The sequence below is a fragment of the Hyperolius riggenbachi genome, chromosome 3 (assembly GCF_040937935.1).
Source record: "Hyperolius riggenbachi isolate aHypRig1 chromosome 3, aHypRig1.pri, whole genome shotgun sequence".
In the NCBI taxonomy this organism is placed as follows: domain Eukaryota; kingdom Metazoa; phylum Chordata; class Amphibia; order Anura; family Hyperoliidae; genus Hyperolius; species Hyperolius riggenbachi.
The window spans coordinates 492,132,545-492,156,912 of record NC_090648.1 but is presented as its reverse complement, the minus strand read 5'-3'; the positions used below and the strand labels follow the sequence as shown (position 1 = coordinate 492,156,912).

General features: G+C 48.4%; 1 protein-coding gene across 2 annotated transcripts in view; it reads right to left on the bottom strand.

Annotated features, from left to right (window-relative positions):
* FBLN1 (fibulin 1) overlaps positions 1–24,368 on the bottom strand; it is a 112,885-nt gene that overhangs the window by 28,255 nt on the left and 60,262 nt on the right. For both annotated transcript variants that reach the window (XM_068278207.1, XM_068278208.1), the window contains exons 8-14: positions 21,636–21,773; positions 18,300–18,443; positions 16,953–17,081; positions 10,291–10,416; positions 9,530–9,649; positions 5,909–6,040; positions 3,656–3,779 (exon numbers count right to left, since the gene is read on the bottom strand). In XM_068278207.1, the coding sequence (XP_068134308.1) occupies positions 3,656–3,779; positions 5,909–6,040; positions 9,530–9,649; positions 10,291–10,416; positions 16,953–17,081; positions 18,300–18,443; positions 21,636–21,773 (913 nt within the window). The remainder of the gene's footprint in view (positions 1–3,655; positions 3,780–5,908; positions 6,041–9,529; positions 9,650–10,290; positions 10,417–16,952; positions 17,082–18,299; positions 18,444–21,635; positions 21,774–24,368) is intronic.

Below are 24,368 nucleotides of genomic sequence, written 5' to 3'. Positions count from 1 at the left end.
ATTTTTGGCCACCTTTATCCTATGGAAACGTTACGTTTTGCCCACATCCAACAACCAGTTTCCAAGAGTCCTTTCTACAGTCTGGGATTGAAAAAGAATCCAGGAATTTGATTAGAAGCCACGGGCAATAATAATGTTTTTATTTAGGGCAGGTCTTGTTGCTACTTAAGGCTTTATTTGTCACGTTGGTCATTTTAGAAGCCTCTAGTGAAAAGTCCATCCAACAGTCCAAAAATAATCATCTCAGGCCTCATGAAGGCTATTATTTCATCTACTTGTGTTATGAAAGCCTTGTCTACAGACATATATTTTCAGTCAGGTCAACACAATCATGAGTCAAGCTAAGGAGTGTCCCTCAAAGCGTGACTTAGGAGGTCTTGAAAGCTGAAACACATTTGCCTATGGAGGGGCAGCAGAAACACAATCGTAGGAGACATTTAGGAAATAGACAAACACACAAGAACATTTCACAAACATAATACAGAAATGGGCAGCTTTCTAGTGTGTGTAAAGTCCCGTTGTTGCCTTAGTTTGGTGCAGGGTGAGAGGAAAGACGAATCCCCTTGCTCCCCCTGAAACTCCGGGGCCATGTAAAAAATCGATTCTTCAGACATGTAATTCGCAGTCCAGCTATTTCCGGCAACCAAGTTACAGTGTTTTGGGGAGAAATCTCCCTGCGCCGCTATAGGCTGTATAACATTACGGCCTACGGTGGCGCCCAAAGCAGTCTGTCTGTCTCGGCTTTCTGAACGATCTAATGACTGAGAAAAGGGGAAGCCCTGTTGAGGCATTCGGCAGCCATTTTGTTTTAAGGAGCTTGTTGACATATCTCCAGCCTGCCAGGGTGTGGGTCTAACTGGAAGAAGTTGCCAGATGTAAATGGCAGCGTTTAACCAAAAACATGGCACTTTTTTCCTCTTCTCCAAAAATAATAGGAAAGCAAAGGAGTGAAGCAGCATTTTGGACTGGGTTGGTGAACAGCAGGAAACATGATTTGCAGAGAAAAACCCTGCAAGATTTTACTAAGAAAGACTGTACATTTCTGCTTCTGTGTTGGTGGGTTTCTTCAACTCCCCACCATCGTGGTCCAATACTATAGGAGGGTGACCACTGTGTTGTCTAAACTGGGGTGTTCATATCCTATCTGTCCATATGGAAGCTGTGACATTTGCGACAGAAGTGGAGGAGAGGTGCCAGGGGTATGATAAAACTAGGTTAAAACGATTAAAAATAAGAAAAATGAGGTTGCCTACATCAATGAAGACATATTCATGTAATAAATTAATTTTAATGGACACCCGAGGCGAAAATAAACTAATGAAATAAACTATTGTATCTATCTACCTTCTCCTAAAAATCACTTTTTAAGATATTCCACAGTTTTATTTTATGTTTAAATATACTTTTTAAGTTAACTTATTGTTTTTGCTCAATGACACATTCATTGAAGTATGTCAGAGCTAAAATCTATGAACTACTGATCCTTTTTATCTCTTTCCTGCTCTCAGAAACCATTTTCTGCTAGGAAAGTGTTTTATAGTTGGAATTTCTTATCAGCGAGGGTCACACTGTAGTCACTTCCTGAGTCAGGACTGAGTCAGCCATTTACATACCTGATATTTAACTCTTTCACGCGGAGAAAGTAAAAAAGGAACACAACGTAGTTATCTGTGTGCTAGGCAGCGTACTTACACATGTCTATCTCATGTCACATGTCTCCTCGGGTATCCTTTACCTCCCTGGTGGTACAATAAATCCGCCAAGGGCCAGAGCAGCACTTTTAATTTTTTTTTTTTTTGAAAGCAACTAGCTAGCCTAGCGCTAGCTACACGCTTCCCCCTTTCCCTTGGCTATCCCTCCCACCCCTCAGATCGCCGCCGGCGCTTTTACCCTGCAGGGAATCTCGTTCTGAACGGGATTCCCTGTATGGGCTTCCCCGTCGCCATGGCGATGATCGCAACGTCAGCGGGTGTTCCGATCCACCCCTCAGCGCTGCCTGGCACTGATTGGCCAGGCAGTGAAAGGGGTCTGGGGGGGGGCGCGGCGGATAGCGGCGAATCGGCGGGTAGCAGCGGCAATCGTTATGCACACGCAGCTAGCAAAGTGCTAGCTGCGTGTAGCAAAGAAAAAAAAATTATGTAAATCGGCCCAGCAGGGCCTGAGCGGCACCCTCCGGCGGCTTACCCCGTGTCCAGCACGGGGTTACCGCTAAGGAGGTTAATAAGCACTGGCAATGCGTTTCGTGGGTCTGTACCCACTTCCTTAAGCCAATTAAAGGGTGGATACGAGGAATCAAAAAAAAGGAGCCTGCCAGTGCATATTGAAATAGTGCATATTAAAATGTATTTCTTATTTATTATCATACCCTGGGCACCTCTTTTCCCCTTCTGTGCCGTTCACCCTCCTTTGGGAGGGGTGTTACCTTTTTGCCCTTAGTGGTTTAGCCACCCCCAGGACCATCTGGACCATATCATATCTGGACCATTTCAAGAGCATGAACAAATCTAGCTTGCCTGGGCAACCGAGTGGAGACGGGTTTATACATCTCCACCTGTCTACAGTGGTTGGTTGTCTTTTGTGATTATTTACTCTCTTTTCAATTATGTCCTTATTGTGACATACTGCACCATCTGGGCTCCTGTTGTCTCTATAGGGTTTTTCTACAGTACCTTCAACACCCTTCACAGTTGATTCTCATGATTCATGATACTTCTGAGCTACTGGCATATTGCCTGGCTAGTGACTGCTTCAGCCTTCAAAATGGTTGTCCATCTTGTACTGTTAATGCTGTGTAATGATTGTAAGGCCCTACAGACGGAGTATTTGAAAGCCCTGAGGCATCACTTGACCCAATTGACAAATAAAAGGTCTGCCAGGGGGAGAAATTCAGAATGAAGAATATGGTTAATCAATACCTAAGTATTGCAGATGGCAATTGGTTGAAACTCTACTCCTGCCAAATATGGAATGGTGTGAGATGGAGGACTCTGCAAATGAAGTTCTATGAAGGTCTTCAGGGCCAACTACGTCCATCTGAAGAATTCCTTTTACTAACTACCACCCAGGAGGGTCACAATCTGATTCCCACACCGCAGTTTAGATCCAAATTCTGTGGAGAGCCAATTAACCTACCTGTATCTGTTTAAGATATAGGAGTAAAGCCAAGCATGCTCTATGTACTCTCCTAACCTGGATATGACCCGAGACCAAGATGAGGCATTCCGTAAAGGAGGCCCACTCACAGAGCCTGATGCTAACGCCTTCACCTCACCTGCTTCTGGTCATGTGATTAAATCTGTAAGACTGAAGTTTCAGCTGCCAGTGTCTCACTTCACCCAAACTCGGTAACATTTAAAGTGAATCTAAACCTAAGTTGAAAAGAAAAAGAGTTTCACTTGCCTGGGGCTTCTAACAGCCCCCTGCAGCCATCCTGCGATTCCTGGCGTGTAGAAAGCTGTGTGAGTGTTATGCTGTCTTCACATCATCACTCCTTCGTAGATTGGACAGGATGACATCACATCCTGCCTGTTGATAGTGAATCCTGAACCGTACTTACCTGTGGCTAACATGGTGCAACATACTACAGTACAGTACTGTTATTAACTGAATACAAGATAAAATGTAAAATAAGAAAGACAGAAGGGAGTTTACTTACGTGTCAATGGACTTCCGATAATTTTTGGGGCATTCGAACGACAGACATTTGAATCCACCCTGGATATTAAAGCAGGTCTCCGATCCCGAGCAGTTATGTGTCCCTGTCACACACTCATCAATGTCTGAGAATAAAGAGAAGGCTATGTAACCCTTAATACACAGGCCAGAGCAAAACACGCAGCCAGGTTCAATACACAGGGCAAAAAACACACCCAGGCCCAATACACGGGGCAACACACACAGCCAGGCTCAATACACGGGGCAAAACACACAGCCAGGCTCAATACATGGGGCAAAACACACAGCCAGGCTCAATACACGGGGCAAAACACACAGCCAGGCTCAATACACGGGGCAAAACACACAGCCAGGCTCAATACACGGGGCAAAACACACAGCCAGGCTCAATACACGGGGCAAAACACACAGCCAGGCTCAATACACGGGGCAAAACACACAGCCAGGCTTAATACACGGGGCAAAACACACAGCCAGGCTCAATACACGGGGCAAAACACACAGCCAGGCTCAATACACGGGGCAAAACACAAAGCCAGGCTCAATACACGGGGCAACACACACAGCCAGGCTCAATACACGGGGCAAAACACTCAGCCAGGCTCAATACACGGGGCAAAACACTCAGCCAGGCTCAATACACGGGGCAAAACACACAGCCAGGCTCAATACACGGGGCAACACACACAGCCAGGCTCAATACACGGGGCAAAACACACAGCCAGGCTCGATACACGGGGCAACACACACAGCCAGGCTCAATACACGGGGCAAAACACACAGCCAGGCTCAATACACGGGGCAACACACACAGCCAGGCTCAATACACGGGGCAAAACACACAGCCAGGCTCAATACACGGGGCAACACACACAGCCAGGCTCAATACACGGGGCAAAACACACAGCCAGGCTCAATACACGGGGCAAAACACTCAGCCAGGCTCAATATACACGATACATTTTTTTTTTTTCGTTTTTTTTAGCTCAGTAACTAGCTTATCCCAGCATGCAAATAACAGAAAGCTCCCTATATCAGATAAGATAAGGACATTATGACCAGAGGTAATTGAATCCCCCCCCCCCCTTAAGCCTTTGAACAGTTTACACAGTGATGTAAGCCTGTTGTCTAGGTGATGGTTGGTGTGGGAGGTACAGTAATGGCCCATACTCACGGGCTACAATTGTCGCCGCAACACGCGGCGCGCGCGTGTTGCGGCAACAGGTTGCCCGTGAGTATGAGGCGTTGCACGGGGGCGCACCCTCGAACCGTCGCTCGTCGCTGCTGGCGCCAGGCGACTGGCGTGGTCAATCGCCCGGCGACAGCAACATAATAGAAAATCCACAGCGCTTTCGGCGAGGGGGAGGAACGTCGGCGACCGCTTCCGTCGCTTCAGTAATCCCTCTTCCGCGTGTGTACGCGGAGGGACCTGGCGACGAGCTGTCGCAGAACCTGTCGCGCACCGTGTGCTAGCGACAGGACAAAAAGTAGCCCGTGAGTATGGGCCATAAGCTGCGGCAGTAGGACGGGAAAATGAACACTGAGCTGTGTTGAAGAGAGAAAAGGGCAGAAATAATATCACCTTTGGCATCACAAAGAAACAGTAAACATGGAAACCAGCAAAAATATTCATTTTTTCATATCATATTGCTCCTAAATCAGAGTGAACACTAAAAACAACAAGATGGGTAAGCAAAATAAATCATGTTTTATTGGATGTTTTTGTTTTTTCAGTTAATATGGCGTTTTATCCCTGTTTATGTACAGAATGTGATTATTTGCACCACCCAGTGGCCATAAGTAGTGATACAAGATACATAAATAAAAGAGTTCACTGAAGTAGAAAAATTGATAGAATTTCCCATCCCATATGAGTCATTTTGTAAATCTTCGTGTTGGTCTAATTGGTTTATAAGTCTGCACAAAGCAGGAAAGCAAATGGTTTGCAAGGGTTTACACCCTCACTGTTTTTTTTTTTTATTTACTTGTAATGATAGATTCACTCCACAGGGAGGCGGTGTGCTACACTTTATGGGGATGCTGGCTTTGTGTATATGATGTCTGTCTCAATAACAGCTGAGAGTAAAGCAGCTTGCTGGAAGCATGGCGATGCTTTGAGCAGTGACTGGAGCAATCATAGACATGTCTGTACCGAAGGGTGCTGACGTGGCTGAACTCTATAGAAGTGATTGGACAAGGAATGCGCTTTCTTTTTGGAAAGGCTGAGACTTACCTTGGCAGTTCCGGCCATTGGGTGCCAGCGTGTATCCGGTGAGAGGGCAGGAACAGCGGAAGCTGCCGGGCACATTGTTGCAGCGGTACGAGCAGATGTGGCCTCCGGTCGGCAAAGCGCATTCATCAATGTCTGCAAAGACAACAGAAACAACGTATGACAACGATAACTGACCAGTGTTATCCCCAACTCACGCTCCTGTTATTAAAAGAGGAACTGCCAAAAAGATGTGCAGGACAGCACTCCAGTGATGCAGGAGATAAGAGTGCTACGGATCCACCTGTGTACCTCCTGGGTTCACCATACAATTCTTCCAAGAATACATGGCACAGCTCTTATACAAAAATTGCTTTATTGGATCTTTAAAGCGGGATTATCACCATAAAAATCACATTTCAACAGCAACTGGTCTGAGTGTATTAAGTGATAAAGATGCTAATCCTGCATTCAAAACTTTCAAAACTTTTTCTGCTGTTATGATTTGGAGTTATCACATACTTTAGCAGCACTGGCCCTTTAGTAGTCGGTGCCAAACAGTTGCATGCTGGGGGTTCTTTTTATCTATAATATATTCCTCCTCTTCCATTTATTTCCCTGCCTAGCTGCCTAGCTGAAACATGATCCCCTGCTCACTTGTGTTTACAAGCAAGGCTGAGGTGACTCAGGGATTGGAGGAGAAAAGATAAAAAAGTAAAGGGCAGAAATGACATCAGTATTTAGCCTAAACTGTGGGCAAAAGACATGGTTCCCACCAGGAACAGAATTATCTTCATTTACTATATAACGTTCACTGAAATCAAAACGTGGACAGTACAATACATGTGTTATGTAAGTAGATCAAGTATTTATCTACTTATATATGTGTTTTTTTCCATGGCATAGTATGGCTAATCCTAACAACAACAACAACAACAACAAATAACATTTATAAAGCGCTTTCTTCCCATAGGACTCAAAGCGCATAAGCACGGCTCCGATCATCGTGGTACAGAGGAAGAATTTTATAAGTCCGGAAATGCCAGGCTAAACAGGTGGCTTTTCAGTCTGGATTTAAATAACAGGGATAGGGCTGTCTTTACTGGGTGTGGCAGGGAGTTCCAAAGAGTAGGGGCAGCATGACAGAAGGCTCTATCTCCAGATTTTTTGAGGTGCACTCTGGGAGTGACCAAGTTTATAGAACTTGCTGATCTGAGGTTGTGAGAGGTGTGGTGCAGCGTCAGCAAGTCCTACTGCTTTAAAAAGACAGACATGACGCCACTTTGCAGCTTTTCTGTCTTTTTAAGGATCAAATAAAGCAATTTTTGTAAAAGAGCTGTGCCGGATGATCTTGAAGAATTTAAAGAGTAACTGTGACCAAAGATTGAACTTTTCCAAGTAGCTTATACTTTACATTTTCTCATATATATCATCAGGGGGCTCTGTATGGCTGATATTGTGGTGAAACCCCTCCCACAGTGTGATGTCATGATCATGGTCCTGACAGTTTCCCGTCTGTGAACCTCATTGCATTGTGGGAAATATTACAGCTGTTTCTAACTGCCAAGCAAGTATCTCCCACCTATCGCATTGTTAGGGGCTGTGGTTATAGATAATGGCAGTTGATGCTGTCTGTTTGTTTGTTTTTTCATGCCTGCCAGTAGTAAAGATGATGAGGTGCAGGCTGATTGTGGAACAAACAATATAAACAAATTACATGGCGAATATCAATCATATCTTGAGCTCTCTTCTAAGTTTTAACTTCTCACCTTGCAATCTATTGATTTATTTTTTTCCACTTTTTGCTAACGTTCCTTTTTAATGCATAATGTGTAGAACAGATTATAATGTGCAATACAAAAAGTATTTTTGCATTGGACAGAAACTACTTTTTAATTTTTAATTTTTTTTTGCTTATTGGCTGATGGGCTCGGCTTGCAGAACTGTCTTCCTGTGCTCCTACCTGAGAGAGCAGCAAGTCTGCCACGCTCCTCCCTATTATTACCCACAGGAAGTAGTCAGGTAGGGGGCAAGAGCATGTCTTTTCCTGTGAGTAAGGAACCAGTCAGGTGACCTGACATCACTGATGAAAAGCCTGCCTAGACAGAAGGACGTGGGCATCGAGGTGGTTGGGTGAGTATAGCACAGACACTAAATTTTAATGGCTAATTCCTGTTTGAGCTGACAGTTTGATGTCTGTAGAAGCATCCTCTACACTCATCCTAATGGTGGCAACTATTAATCTGCCAGGCAGGATATTTTTGGCTCGTTGCTTTGTTCTTGAACCCTGCAGGGAGCCTCCCCTCCCTTCTGCAGAGCACAGAAAATACAGGGCATCCTCACTAACCAATAGAAGAATGCACTTTCCTGTGGGCGTGTCTGAGCTCCACCTCTGGAGCTGGAATGTTATACTGGCCAGACACCCCCCAGCAGTACAAGCCTCACTAACCATTATAGAAGAATGCACTTTCTTGTGGGCGTGTCTGAGCTCCACCTCTGGAGCTGGAATGTTATACTGGCCAGACACACCCCTGCAGTACAAGCCTCACTAACCAATAGAAGAATGCACTTTCCTGTGGGCGTGTCTGAGCTTCACCTCTGGAGCTGGAATGTTATACTGGCCAGACCCCCCCCCCTTCCCCCTCCCCCCCCCCCCCCCCCCCCCCCCCGCAGTACAACCTTCTCTAACCAATAGAAGAATGCACTTTCCGATGGTCATGTCTGAGCTCTATCTCTGGAGCTGGAATGTTATACTGGCCAGACACCCCCCCGCAGTACAAGCCTCACTAACCAATTGAAGAATGCACTTTCCTGTGGGCGTGTCTGAGCTCCACCTCTGGAGCTGGAATGTTATACTGGCCAGACACACCCCTGCAGTACAAGCCTCACTAACCATTATAGAAGAATGCACTTTCCTGTGGGCGTGTCTGAGCTCCACCTCTGGAGCTGGAATGTTATACTGGCCAGACACACCCCTGCAGTACAAGCCTCACTAACCATTATAGAAGAATGCACTTTCCTGTGGGCGTGTCTGAGCTCCACCTCTGGAGCTGGAATGTTATACTGGCCAGACACACCCCTGCAGTACAAGCCTCACTAACCATTATAGAAGAATGCACTTTCCTGTTGGCGTGTCTGAGCTCCACCTCTGGAGCTGGAATGTTATACTGGCCAGACACACCCCTGCAGTACAAGCCTCACTAACCATTATAGAAGAATGCACTTTCCTGTTGGCGTGTCTGAGCTCCACCTCTGGAGCTGGAATGTTATACTGGCCAGACACACCCCTGCAGTACAAGCCTCACTAACCATTATAGAAGAATGCACTTTCCTGTGGGCGTGTCTGAGCTCTACCTCTGGAGCTGGAATGTTATACTGGCCAGACACACCCCTGCAGTACAAGCTTCTCTAACCAACAGAAGGCCACACTATGATGTGGGCTTGTCTGAGCTCCACCTCCAGAGTGGAAGGTTATATTGACAAGACACATCTTGCTGGCCCTTTTTAAGGAGACCCTTCTGGTTCATTCTATACCTTATCCTGGACAGGGACCAAAGCATTAGAGGATCCACATATATGGGTGAGTGGACCCATCTTTCCATCGGTGACACAATAATCATTGCTCCATGGAGGCCCAGTATTTACCTTCACAGGTGATACCATCCACGTCGCTCAGCTGGTAGCCCCGGCGGCAGTAGCACTGGAATGAGCCATACACATTGGCGCACTCTTGGCTGCACGGGTTGCTGCTGCATTCGTCCACATCTAAACGGCAACCAACAATCATAATTTATTATGACAGATTTTGCCCCATTTGTATTAACAATTCAGAATTGCTGCGACTGCTGATAGCAGTGCTGCCCCCGGGGGTGATACAGGGTGGTAGATGCACAGTGCTGCCCCCGGGGGTGATACAGGGAGGTAGATGCACAGAGCTGCCCCCAGGGGTGATACAGGGAGGTAGATGCACAGAGCTGCCCCCGGGGTGATACAGGGAGGTAGATGCACAGAGCTGCCCCCGGGGGTGATACAGGGAGGTAGATGCACAGTGCTGCCCCTGGGGGTGATACAGGGAGGTAGATGCACAGTGCTGCCCCCGGGGGTGATACAGGGAGGTAGATGCACAGTGCTGCCCCCAGGGGTGATACAGGGAGGTAGATGCACAGAGCTGCCCCTGGGGGTGATACAGGGAGGTAGGCGCACAGAGCTGCCACCGGGGTCAATATGAGGTAGTAGACCCACAGTGCTGCCCCCGGAGTTGATATGGGGTAGTAGACGCACAGTGCTGCCCCTGGAGGTGATATAGGGTAGTTGATGCACATTGCTGCTCCCGGGGGTGATATGGGGAGATAGAGCAACGCACAGTGCTGCCCCCGGGGGTGATATGGGGTAGAAGACGCATGCACCTTCACAATTTCTGCCATCTTGAGCCAGCTTGAATCCGGTGGTGCAGCTGCAGTAGAAAGAACCGGCTGTGTTCTCACACTTGTGGGCACAAACTCGCCCCGAGTACCCCCGGCATTCATTGAGGTCTGGCAGGAGGAAGAGAGAATGGTTAACAGAAGAAGATAATGGTTGTCTTGCAGAAAAAGCAGAGCTTATTCAGTGTGCTGAGTGGGCGGAGCCAAATATCTGCTTCCTGTGCTGAGACCTGGTTTGTGAAAGAATATTTAACCCACAAGAAGATTATTTAATACTGACCCCCTGAGTTCTTCTTATAGGTGCCCATTAATAGTACAATATTATCCTCAGATGCGATCATGCCAGCAGATTTGCGGAAGGTAGTTATGGATTGTTCCCAAAAAATGGGTCGTTTAGGGCACTTTTTCTCTTCAGATACGATCGTAAAAACCCGACATTCCTTTCGACAAAATTCTGTCTCCAATCCACCATAAGATCGTTTCATTTTGATTTTCTCCACATAACCACATGCATGGTTTTCTGTTATTAATATTATTATTATTATTTATTGTATTTATAAAGAGCCAACATATTACGCAGTGCTGGACATTAATTTAGGTTACAGACAATATTTAGGGGTGACTGACAAACAGCAATATCACAATACAGGAATACAAGAAAACCAGATCACACAGCACAGTATGAGTACAACGTAATGCTTAGTCAGTCACTGGAGGGGAGCATGGAGATTAGGCAAGTTAGGTTCACTCAAATGCATAGCATGGGTGCACAGTAATGGAGGTGCATGATCAGGTAGAACACAAAAGGTGGAGGACCCTGCCCAAAGGCTTACAATCTAGAGGGAGAGGTAGGGGACCAGAGTTCAGCTGTGGGTTTAGAGCAATTGTGAGGGGTGGTAGGCCAGAGTGAAAAGGTGAGTTTTAAGGGCCTTCTTGAAGGTGTTGAAGGAGGGGGCTGCCCTAATGGGTGAAAGTAGGGAGTTCCATAGTGTTGGAGCAGCTCTTGAGAAGTCTTGGAGGCGTGCATGGGACTGAGTGATGCGGGGGACGGTCAGGCAAAGTTCATTGGAGGAGCGGAGTGAGCGGCTTGGTGTGTATCTCTGAGTAAGATCAGAAATGTAGGTTGGACAGGTTTTGTGGACGGATTTGTAGGTCAGACACAATATCTTGAATCTGATTCTGGACTGGATAGGAAGCCAGTGGAGGGATTCACGGAGGGGAGCCGCCCTGGTGGAGCGATGGGAGGAGTGGATAATTCTGGCTGCCGCATTCATGATGGACTGCAGTGGGGCTATTCGGATCTTAGGGAGACCAGACAGAAGGGCATTGCAGTAGTCGAGGCTGGAAATTATGAGGGCATGGATGAGGAGTTTGGTGGTGGCAGAGGTCAGGAACGGGCGAATCTTACAGATGTTACGAAGGTGGAAGTTGCAGGACTTTGTGAGGTTTTGGATGTGGGGAGTGAAGGAGAGTGTGGAGTCCAGGGTGACACCCAGACAGCGGGCTTGAGAGGTAGGGTGAATGGTAGTATGGTTAACAGTGACCTGCACATCTGGGAGGTCCAGGGATGACCGGGGTGGGAAGATCATAAATTCCGTTTTGTCTAGATTTAATTTCAGGAACCTAGCGGACATCCAGGAGGAGATGGCAGATAGGCAGGAGGAGACCTTGTCCATGGTAGTGGTGGATATGTCAGGGGTGTGGAGATAGATTTGGGTGTCATCTGCATACAGATGATAGTTAAAACCCATGAAGGAGATAACCTTGCCAATGGAGGATGTGTATAGGGAGAACAGTAGGGGGCCAAGGACCGAGCCTTGGGGGACTCCCACTGAGAGGTTGTTGGGGGTGGACGAGGACTCATTGAAGGAGGTTGTGAAGGAGCAGTTGGAGAGGTATGATGAAAGCCAGGTCAGGGCTAGATCGTGAATGCCCATGGGTTGGAGGGACTGAAGGAGTAGGGGATGATCTACTGTATCAAAAGCTGCTGAAAGGTCAAGGAGGAGGAGAATGGAGTATTTACCTTCAGCTTTAGCTAAGGCAAGGTCATTGACCACTTTGGTGAGAGCCGTTTCGGTTGAGTGGGCAGGCCGAAATCCAGATTGCAGTGGGTCTAGTAGTGAGTTGGCATTGAGATACTGGGTCAGGCGTTTGTGAACCAGACGCTCAAGGAGTTTTGAGGCGAAGGGGAGGAGGGAGATCAGGCAGTAGTTGGAGTGTAGCGAGGGGTCGAGGGAGGGTTTCTTGAGCAGGGGCAGTACTGTGGCCTGCTTGAAGTCTGAGGGGAAGGTGCCTGTGGATAGGGAGAGGTTAAACAGGGTAGTGAGGACTAGGGCTAATCCGTGAAGTGAGGCTGAAGTAGATCAGAAGGGATAGGGTCAAGGGGGGAGGTAGTGGTATGGGAAGTCTGCAGTAGGCGGTTGACTTCCTCAGTGGTAGTAGGAGTGAAGAAGGTGAGGGGAGGATAGGGTGGAGGAGGAGTTGGTTGTGAGCGGGTGGGAGGTGAAGATTGAAGATTGGTTATTTCCTGACAGATGGAGACTATTTTGTTGGTGAAGTGGGTGGCTAAATCTGTGGCAGAGAGGGAGGAAACAGAAGGTGGGGGGTGGGTTTAAGCAGGCAGTTGAAGGTGCCAAAAAGACACCGGGGGTTGGAAGCTTGTGCTCCGATGAGCTTGGTAAAGTATTCCTGCTTCGCATGAGCAAAAGCAGTGCGGAACTGCAGCAGGTTAGTCTTGTACTGTAAGAAATCCTGGCTTAGTCGAGTTTTCCTCCATTTTCGTTCAGTGGCACGTGTTACCCTCTGGAGGTTGTGAGTATGGGTAGTGCGCCAGGGCTGGGGGTTAGGGGGTCGGTTGCGGGGGAATATTGGTGGAGCAGCTTTCTCTAGGGCTCATGAGAGAGTTTGGTGATACTGAGCTGCAGCAAGATTAGGACAGGTTAGGGTGGGGAGAGTGGAGGAGAGGCCATGGAGGGAGTCAGCAAGGACGCTAGGGTTGAGCTTGCGTAGGTCTCGCTGCCATCGACCAGGTGGGTAGGCGGGTAGTTTGGAGTTGCCTTCCGTGAGGAGGTTGAAGGTGAGAAGGTAATGGTCTGAGGTTGGAAATGGTGCGATGTCGAGGTCTGCAATGGTGGTGGATATAGTGAATATAAGGTCGAGAGTGCGACCTGCAGTGTGAGTGGGGGCGTTGGTGTGTTGTACTAGGCCATGTGAGTTGGCTATGGTGAGTAGCCGGGTCACAACAGAGTTCTTGGGTTCACTGATGGGAATATTGAAATCCCCGAGGATGATGGTGGGGAGGTCAGAGGAGAGTATGTGTGGGAGCCAGGAGGCAAGGTTGTCGAGAAAATGTCGTGTGGAGCCCGGAGGGCGGTATAAGACTGCAACAATGGCTGGGAGGGGACTGTAGAGGCGGATAGTGTGGGCCTCAAATGATGTGAATTGTAGGGAGGAAGGTGGAGTGAGGACACAGAATGTGCAGGATAGGGAGAGGAGCAGACCCACCCCTCCCCCGGTCCTGTTGTCTGGTCTGGGGGTGTGACTGAGGTGAAGCCCCCCATAGGAGAGGGCAGCCTCTGCGGCAGAGTCAGAGGGGGTGAGCCATGTCTCAGTGAGTGCGAGGATGGTGAGCGATTTGGAGAGGAAGAGGTCGTGGACCGCTGTAAGTTTATTGCGGATGGATCTGGCATTCCAGAGACCGCAGGGTAAGGGGAGCATGTGTTTGTGGGTGGGATGGATGGAAATAAGGTTGGGGCGAGGATGGATGTTGAGGTTATTTGTGGACAGAGGGCTGTAAAGTGTGTGAAGCAGGTCAGCAGGGGATGCTTGTCTGGCAGCAGGCTGTGGCCCAGGGTTAGGTGATATATCACCAGCAGCAAGTAAGAGTAGGAGGGAGAGAGTAAGCAAATGTGAATGGGATTTAAATGTTTGTGAGGTTTTTGAGCTGCTGGAGGGAGAGAGAGATTTCAGGAGAGCTAACCGTTCATGAGAAGCTGAGTAAGGTGAGGAAAGCAGAGCAGGTGAAATAAATATGGAGTGTGGTACATTGGGAGGATGCATATTGCAATGCAACTTGTAGATGTTTGCAGACAGGCAGAACATAAGAAAAAGTGCAGTAAACATGGTAAGTGTCAGTGATTATCAGCAGGAAATTTCCAACCCCAAAACAGTTTATATGAGTATGCAGTTAGTGCAAGCAAACCTGTGTACATAAAGAGTCTACTTGGTTGTGCAACATATATCCAGCAGTGGCATTTTGAGCAACAGCATTGGAGGCAGTTCTGGATGCAGAGTAGTAGTTTCCAGCAGAGTCCTTTGGCTGTTTAATCTTGTTTGAATTCCTGGGTGAATTCTTGGTAAATTCTTGGTAAGTTGTTGCAAAGCACTTTGTGATAAATGGCACTTAGGAATGAAATGGCACCAAATGACCTAGGCCACAAGTGACCTTCTGGCAGCGTTTAAATAGGTATGATAGCTGCCGTGCCTGAAATGGAAGTGATTCTCAATTAGAAATTGAGAAAACAGTTCAGCTGGGGACAGGATTGTAAAAATCTGATTGAATTATCACATCTGAGGAAAATATTGTGCTGTTAAAGGGAACATGAGATGGAGGGAATGAAAAAAATTATAACCACAAGAAGATTTATGCAACACCAAGCTTAACCCTTACAAGTCTGGCTGTGCAAATCTGGCTAAATTGGCTTATCATGTTCCCGCAGGGCAACCGCTTTGCGGTATTCGTTTTTGACCCTGCAAAGTTTGGCATGCGAAAGCAAATGCAATTTTGCATGAGCATTGCCTCATGATAAGCCAATTTAGCCAGATTTGCACAGCCAGACTTGTAAGGGTTAAGCTTGGTGTTGAGCACGCATACATTTTCTTGTGGTTAGCACTTTGCAATTTCTGTCCTTTGGAGGCAGGTGGTGGATGGCTTGCTCTAGGTGGTGTGAGCCCTGGAGTGGGATGTCTGTGCCTGTCCTCCCCCCCTTCTGGAGTGATGTGTGTGAGCCAGCCCTGAGCCCTATAGCTCGGGGTGACCCATACGTCACTCCTTTCCCATGCAGTGCCCCCAAGTTAATGCGCAGCAGCAGAACACAATGGACGTCAAGGTAAGTGCCTGTTTTTAATTTTGGGAGGTGGGTGCGGAAAGCCCTCCCCGGCGCTGGCCACGCTTGGGGGGGATCGTCTGCGCCACCCAGCCTCCCCCTCCGGGGTGACGTTGTGGTCCCTAGGCAGTGAGAGAGCCTGGGGCCCCGCAGCCCCCCCGGTTGTATGGGGGCATTGGGAAGCCTCCCCGTGGCGCTCCTGGATAGTGCTAATGTAGCATGAGCTAATTCCCGCAGGGCAACCGCTTCCCGGTATTAGTTTTTGACCCTGCAAAGTTTGGCATGCGAAAGCCATGATAAGCCAGTTTAGCCAGATTTGCACAGCCAGACTTGTAAGGGTTAAGCTTGGTGTTGAGCACGCATACATTTTCTTGTGGTTAGCATTAAAAAAATTATACATACCTCAGGCTTCCTCCAGCCCCCTCCAGGCTGATCGCTCCCTCACCGTCCTCCTCCGCTGCCTGGATCGGCCGCAATTCTGCCCTGAAAGTCCTCTGGTCTGGGGTGTTCTGCGCATGCGCGACCTGACCACGCCCCCATCACCTGGAGAGTTCTGCACCTGCACAGTACTACTGCGCAGAACGCTCCCGGCAACGAGGGAGCGCGCACAGGCAGACTGCGCCTATGCCGACTGAAGGAATTTGCAGCCGAATTGCAGACAATCTAGAAAGTGGAGGAGGACGGCGCGGGAGCAATCAGCCTAGTGGGGGCTGGAGGAATCCCAGGGCATATATAATTTTTTTTTTTAAATCCTGTCTCAGGTTACAGGTACCCTTCAATTAATTGACATAAAGAGTGAATTCTCTGGTCTTCTACAGTATTGCATAGTAACCTTTAAATAACTGGATGTACATTGCTTCTCAGCACTAAATCTCACCATACAAAGAAAGATATAAAGTTGTTCTGCTAATCCCTCCCTTGGCCGAAAAGGTGTTTAGAGAATCCTGAACTATAAACCCTCCTTACAAAGCCTACAAACGTCTGTTACCGCCAGACATTTCCTTCCGAAAGGAAAACTGAAGTGAGAGATGTATGGAGGCTGCCATATTTTTTTTTTTTAAACAATGCAGATTGCCTGGCTGCCCTGCTGATCCTCTGCCTCTAATATCTAAGCTATAGATCCTGAACAATCATGCGGCAGATCATCTCTTTCTGACATTTATGTCAGATCTGACAAGATTAGATGCATGCTTGTTTCTGGTGTTATTCAGACATTACTGCAGCCAAATAGATCAGCAGGGCTGCCAGGCAACTGGAATTGTTTAAAAGAAAATAAATATGGCAGTATCTATATCCGTGTTAGTTCAGTTCTCCTTTAACTTAAAGATGAAATCTCAATGACGGCCTCCACTACCTTCTCCTATCCTTCACACTTGTCATTGCCTCACTCTAACACATACAGGACTTCTCACAAGCTTCACCCCTTCTCTGGAATTCACTTCTACACGATGTTTGTTAATCTCCAACCCTTGAAACCTCTGTGCTTACCTCTAGATCTCACCTCATCAGAGAACCGTAAGTTCAACTTCAGGTAAGACTCACCAATGCATGACCTTCCCAATGGGTCAAAGTGATATCCCGCCCGACAGTCGCAGCGATATGTTCCGGGGGCATTTATGCAGGTGTGCCCCTCTCCGCAGGGGTTCTGGATGCTGGAACACTCGTTAATATCTACAAGAGAAAGCAGAATATTAATGTATATAGTCAGGGAAGAGGGGGGGGGGGGGCAGAATAGCAATAAACATTAACTGTTTCTGAGCAGGCAGATGGGCAGGAGAGGATCTGTAGTTACATCAAAAGTGTAAGTAGTGTAAAGCTGCCTTCAGATGGGGGTCCTCTGCATAACATGCCCCCTCTGGTGGGGGTCCCCTGTATAATGTGCCCCCTCTGGCGGGGTCCCCTGCATAACATGCCCCCTCTGGCGGGAGTCCCTGCATAACATGCCCCCTCTGGTGGGGGTTCCCTGCATAACATGCCCCCTCTGGCGGGAGTTCCCTGCATAACATGCCCCCTCTGGCGGGAGTCCCCTGCATAACGTGCCCCCTCTGGTGGGAGTCCCCTGCATAAAGTGCCCCCTCTGACAGGAGTCCCCTGCATAATGTGCCCCCTCTGGCGGGGTCCCCTGCATAACATGCCCCCTCTGGTGGGGGGCCCCTGCATAACGTGCCGCCTCTGGAGGGGGTCCCCTGCATAACATGCCTCCTCTGGCGGGGGGTCCCCTGCATAACATGCCCCCTCTGGCGGGAGTCCCCTGCATAACATGCCCCCTCTGGAGGGGGTCCCCTGCATAACATGCCTCCTCTGGCGGAGGTCCCCTGTATAATGTGCCCCCTCTGGGTGGATAGTGTACTTACTGATTAAGGGCTCTGCCTCTGACACAGGAGACCTGGGTTTAAATCTCAGCTCATCCTGTTCAGGAAGCCAGCACCTATTCAGTGAGGAGACCTTGGGCAAGACTCCCTAATACTGCTACTGCTTATAGAGCGTGCCCCCTAGTGGCTGCAACTCCGGTGCTTTGATTACGTCAGTAGAAAATTGCAATATAAATGTTCTGTGTCTTGTCTTGTCTCTGGATTCCTTAAGCTGTTGCTGTGAAGTCAAGGAAGGTGAAAATGGGCCCAAGGCAAGAGAGCAGTTCTGGCGCCTCCATGTTTGCCACCTGGCCTTTTTCTGGGCAAGGTGGCAGAGAGGCGAGACAGGAACTGTCAGGCAGACACTTTTATTATACCATCAGGCCCTAGGCATCTGCCTTGTGTGGGTGATCTGATTATGATCCTGTTTGGATTTTGGCTCCTGCCCATCTGTCAGCTTGTAGATAGTTGTTATTTGTGGCCATTTATGGATGGAGGCACAAATCTGGGGGAGGTCTTAAGCCAGCGATCCCCCTACCTTCACACTTTGTCCCTTCAGCACTGAGATGGTAGCCCCGCCCACAGTTGACCACGTGACGCTGACACGTGTACGAGCCTTCGGTGTTAATGCAGGTCTGGCCTTGAGGACACGGTGCATTCAGGCTCAGGCATTCGTTAATATCTGCAATGAAAGAGAGACAAAGCTAAAGCATGCGACAATCGTTCACAATCCTCACCAGTGAAATGGCAACACCATGAAGAATCGCCCGTAGCCATCTTATGTAAATCACTCGCCGAACAGGAAGTGTATGTTCAGTAGGAGACCTTAGGCAAGACTCCCTAACACTGCTACTGCCTATAGAGCACGTCCTAGTGGCTGCAGCTCTGGTGCTTTGAGTCCGTCAGGAGAAAAGCACGATATAAATATTATTTGTCTTGTCTTGTATGGAACAGGTGCACGACAGAGCGCACAGACTGTCAGAATCGCCATTGAGACATGTTTGCAACAGCACCACCACAAATCACAAAACCCAAACGCAGGCACTGGCATAACAATAGGGCCTGCAGCCCCTGCTCCCGCAGGGGGGGCCGGGCCTGTATAACAGGAAGTCGCGTCAGAGACTAGAGAGAGGAACGCACGCTGGAGCGCACGGAATGTATGTATCTGTCTGCTGCCCGCCGCTGCCCGGACTCTAATTTAAGCTGGAGGGGAGAGCCCCGAGGTGAGGGAGGGGAGGGACGTCCCCCTCCCTGCCGAACGTGGCCATGACTTTCCCCTCATGCTCCGTCCCCTCCAAACCCCACAAAACGGCCCTGGGGGGGCCCGGTGGGGCCTAGTTACGCCCCTGAACGCAGGTATTGAGGGTTTTTTCACATACCAAACGCGTGCAGGAGCCGATTTCCTACACGCGTTATTGGCCTGCAGCGTGACGTCGGGAAGTTGTGGTGCGACGCTGATCAGCACCAGTAGTTCTAATTCACCCGATGGGAAAATGCTGCGCTGAACGTTATGAAACTCAGGGGCGTAACTAGGCCCCACCGGGCCCCCCTGCAGATTTTCTGAGCGGGCCCCCCCCCCCCCCCCCCGGGGCCCGCTCGCGGCCGTTTTGTGGGTGCTGGAGGGGTGGCAGCATGAGGGGAAAGCCTTGCCACAGTCGGCGGGGGGAGGGGTAGTTCACCCCTCTCCCTCACCTCGGGGCTCTCCCCTCTGTGCTCCCCTCCAGCTCTTTAGTGTGTGGGGCTGTGGGCAGCGGGCAGCGAGCGGCGGGCAGATACATACCTGCTTCCGTGCGTTCCATCGGAGACTTCTCCCTCTAGCGGCTGACGTCACTTCCGGAAGTGACGTCAGCCGCTAGAGGGAGAAGTCGTCGATGGAACGCACGGAAGCAGGTATGTATCTGCCCGCCGCTCGCTGCCCGCTGCCCACAGCCCCACACACTAAAGAGCTGGAGGGGAGCACAGAGGGGAGAGCCCCGAGGTGAGGGAGAGGGGGGAACTACCCCTCTCCCCGCCGACTGTGGGCAAGGCTTTCCCCTCATGCTGCCACCCCTCCAGCACCCACAAAACGGCCCCAAGCGGGCCCCAGGGGGGGGCCGGGCCCCCCCCGCGGGCGCAGGGGCTGCAGGGCCTATTCCTACGCCCCTGCTCCCAGATGTGTTGTAACGTAACGCTCTGGAACACTTCGTCTAATGTGAAAGTTAACATGAAAGTCAAATAGACTTTCATGTTACCACTCGCGCAAACTAGGAGTGATCCGTCAAAACGCACAGATCAGATCCTAGTGTGAAAGAGCCCTTACAATTCTACACCATGCGTTTTCTGTGATCCTCTACCGGTTCTCTTGTGGTGCCTACAATTGCGTTTTTGTCTTTTCACCAAACTGGCCGAGAAGAAAGTTTCTTCTTCTTAATTTTATTATTATTGATTTATAAAGCGCCAACATATTCTGTGGCGCTGTACAAAGTGAGAAACGAACATGGGGAACATAATAATACAGACAATGGTGTACACCAATATACAAGATACATAATTAGTGACAAAATATAAAAACGATACAAAATACAGAAGTGGTAATGGCAGTGATAAAAGTAATATGATAAATAAAATGTATATTGATTTCCAAGACACAAAAGAGGGACAGAGCCCTGCCCTTGCGAGCTTACAATCTAAAGGGAATGGGGGGGAAACAGGAGGAGGGATTCTTCTTGCATTTGGCTATTGTAGGACCCTTTGGCCGTTACACAGGAAATGACAAAAGAACAGGAAATAGCAGTGGCGTGGCAATAGAGGATGCAGAGGTTGTAACCGGATTGGGGCCCTTGGGCCAGAGGGGCCCTCCCTCAGTGGCAGTATTAGCTCTCTATTGGTCCTGAGCTGGTAATAATCACTTCTATAAATGCTTTGAATAGTGGTAATCATTAACAAACTGCCCCCCATTCCCTTCTTGCACCTCTGACACTGTCTGTCTTTTGCAGGTTTTGGTGCGCCTTCTCAATTGTTATATATGGAGTGCTTAGGGGGGGGCCCAAAGTAAAACTTGGACTGGGGCCCACAGCTCCTTAGCGATGCCACTGGGAAATAGCAAGTCTTTATGGTTAAATCACATTGCGTTGCATTTCATCTGCAATATTCCTGAACTCCTGTACTTTATACAGAAATGCAAACGCTCAAGAAAAAAATGAAACAGCAGGACCGACATTTGCCATCAGGCCAAATGGGACCGATATTAGATTGCACTGGTGGGAACATGAACCTGCAATTTACATGACTGAGCCAGCGTCTGTGCGTGAATCACAAACGATGCACAAATTGCAGTAAAGTGACTACAGCAAAGTCCCCGTTATTTGGAGCTCAGGCAATGCCTGAGGGGATAACGGGAACAGGTTTTTGTGGTGTTTTGGGGGGCTTTGCTGGCCATAAAATACACTCCGAGCCTCCAGCAAAGTCTTGTGGCTTCCGTCATCCGTGCACCGCTCCCTGTATGTCACGTGACCCCAACGAAGGTCAGGTGACACGCCAGGAGCCATGCATGGAGGGCGTTGGATAGTTGCCAGGAGCCCGCTAGGAGCTACAGGACGTTGCTGGAGGAGCGGTGAGTATTCTATCCTGTGGGGAGGGTTGGGGTTGTGCTTTTTTGTCTGGTAACCGGCGCGCACATGTATCTGGCATGAGGTGATCACCGTTGGTGCCAGACCCTGGGGATTCTGCTGTACAAAAATTTAAAAAAAAAACTGGAGTGCTGGCATACAGGTCCAGCCCTGGAACTATGATAGCTCTGGATCCGCCTGCTTCACCCCAGCCCCTCCCCCTCTGGTGATTGGATGAGGTAATGAAGCAGTGGGGGCGGAGGCCTCCTTTATATGGTGAGACTTACCAATGCAGTTGCCCAGTGCGTCTTGTATGAAGCCCGCTGCACACTGCTGCTTAGGCCGGCAGCGGAAAGACCCCGGCGTGTTCTGACAACTGAACGTGGCGAGACAGTTGTGCGTTCCGGACGTACATTCATCAATATCTGCAAATCACAAGACAGGATTCACGTATGACTCTTATGGCCGTCTGGGGCTCATTCACAAGAATTAATCTATATACAGTACTCTACGCATATATCACACACAATTCTTATATTTTACCTAAAGAGGAACTGTAACCAAGAGCTTCATCCCAATCAGTAGCTGATACCCCCTTTCCCACAAGAAATCTTTACCTTTTCTCAGATAGATCAATAGGTGGGGGGGGGGGGGGTCTGTGTGGCTGATATTGTGGTGAAACCCCTCCCACAAAGTGATGTCAGGACCATGGCCCTGACAGGTTTCTATCTGTGGACCTCATTGCACTGTGGGAAATAACAGCTGTTTCCAACTGCCAAGCAACCAGTATCCATATCTGTGCATATGTATATCTATAGAAAAACAACCTTTTAGCCTATCACATTGTTAGGGGTGTGGTTATAGAGTATGACAGTTGATGAACAATTTACACTGCAAATACCAATAATTTCTTGATCTCTTGTCTATTTTTTAATTTCTCACTTTGCAATGTATTGATTTCTGTTTTTCCACTTTTCACTAAAGTTCCTCTCTAAGCTGGCCATACACCGATAAATTTTGGTGCCCAACCAACCAATAGATTCAATTCTTTTATCTAAGCGATTATAAATGATTATAAATCGCCAAAGGAAGTAGTTATGGCAAATTCTATATCTGCATTTAAAGGGGCTTAGATGCTTTCCTTGCGATTAAAGACATCCATGGCTACAATTACTAGGTAATGCCCAGTGGTGTTGATCCAGGGATTTTATCTGATTGCCATCTGGAGTCGGGAAGACATTTTTTCCCTTTTGGGGCTAATTGGAACAAGCCTTGTAAGGGTTTTTAACCTTCCTCTGGATCAACAGGGATATGTGAGGGAGCAGGCTGGTGTTGTACTTTTGTTTTCTGGTTGAACTTGATGGACGTATGTCTTTATTTCAACCCAAATAACAATGTCACTATGTCGAATTGATTCTTATTTTGCAGATACGATCGATGCAAACCAGATGATATTTTGCCAGATAATTAAAAAAACACAGGAAAAACATCCATGGATTGTACAAGAATCAAGTACATTGTTTATTAAATTAACATTAATCAGGCATAGTTTTGGTAACTTTTATAAGTTACCAAAACTATGCCAGATTAATGTTAATTTAATCAATTTTTTTTTCAGAAAATGGTTTGCCAATTGCGAAATAAAGGACAAAGGAGGCTTGAACTGCATATGGGGGAAAGGAGATTTACCACCTTTGTAGGAAGGGGTTCTTCACAGTAAGAGTGGTAATACAGTAAAGTCACCAGTGTATGACACAGCCAGCGATAGCCTGATGCTGGCTATGTGTGCTTTCGGTAAAATTAACACTAACCTTCCCCAGTAGATGAAATGCAGAGCAGCGTGCAGCAGAAACTACTTACAAATCCTCTGGGTGCCATGCTTGTTTGGCTCCTGAAGTGTGCATGTGACCTAATGCGGGTCAGGTGACACCCAGGGAGCCGTATGAGGATGCAGCACAGTAGCTAGCAGCTGCAGGAGCAAAGAGGACCGGCATCCGGAGGACTTGTAAGTAGGCTTCACACCGCTCTGCAACATTACAAAGGAACACCCACATCCCTCCCAACACACACACCCTCCCGCAAGGCATGCCGGTTGCTTGAGACTACCGTAACCAAGAATTGAACTTCATCCCAATCAGTAGCTGATACCCCCTTTCCAGTGCAGTTTCTAGGTTAAACTGCTCCCAGGGCGAGTATCAAAAAAATACGCCCCCCCCCCCAAAAAAAAAAAAGCTAAAATGCCAGCTGCACTTAGTGCGCTGCTGTCCGTTTTTTATCAGCACATTAATGTTACAGATTGTTAAGCGTTGCTGAAAAGCGGACAGAAGCGCACTAGTGTGTACAGGTCCTACAGAGTTTAGGCCGCTGACACCGGTCCCACTTATTCAGTGATGTGTTGTGGGCAACCACCGCATTGTGTGAAGGGAGAAATTAACACATGTGGTGATTGGCTACTGCCTGCAAGGGGAGGGGTGTTGGGCCAGGGATGCCTGAAGCTGCAGCCACACTCCCAACTTTTTGAGATGAGAAGGAGGGACACTTTAAGACACACCCACAGCCAGATTTGTACTTTTTACCGCCCGAGGCCCTCTGTCACCAGATGCCCACACAAGTCCAATACACATATTCCACCCCCACCCCACCCCCCAGCAGAAAAAAAACAGTACCTGAAATTACAGAAGAGAGGTTTTTATATCCCACCATTCCAGCACTGGGGCGCTCTTTGCTCAAGTAGGTTTCTTCATAGAGCAAGCACGGGCGTGGGCGAGCGTATCCATACTGGGCATACACAAGTAAAGTCTGTGCATGCCTAGTAGAACTAAGGCACTTGTGCAAGGCTTTTTTACTCTGTGCACAAGCACTTCATTTTACTGGGCATGTGCGGACCTTGCTTGTGCATGCCCAGAACAGATACATTCGCCCACGCTCGTTTGCATTCTGAAAGGAAGATACAGGAAACCCCTGGACTATCCTGCCCTTCCATAGAGGCACCACAGCTCCCAGCAAGCCCTACCTCCATT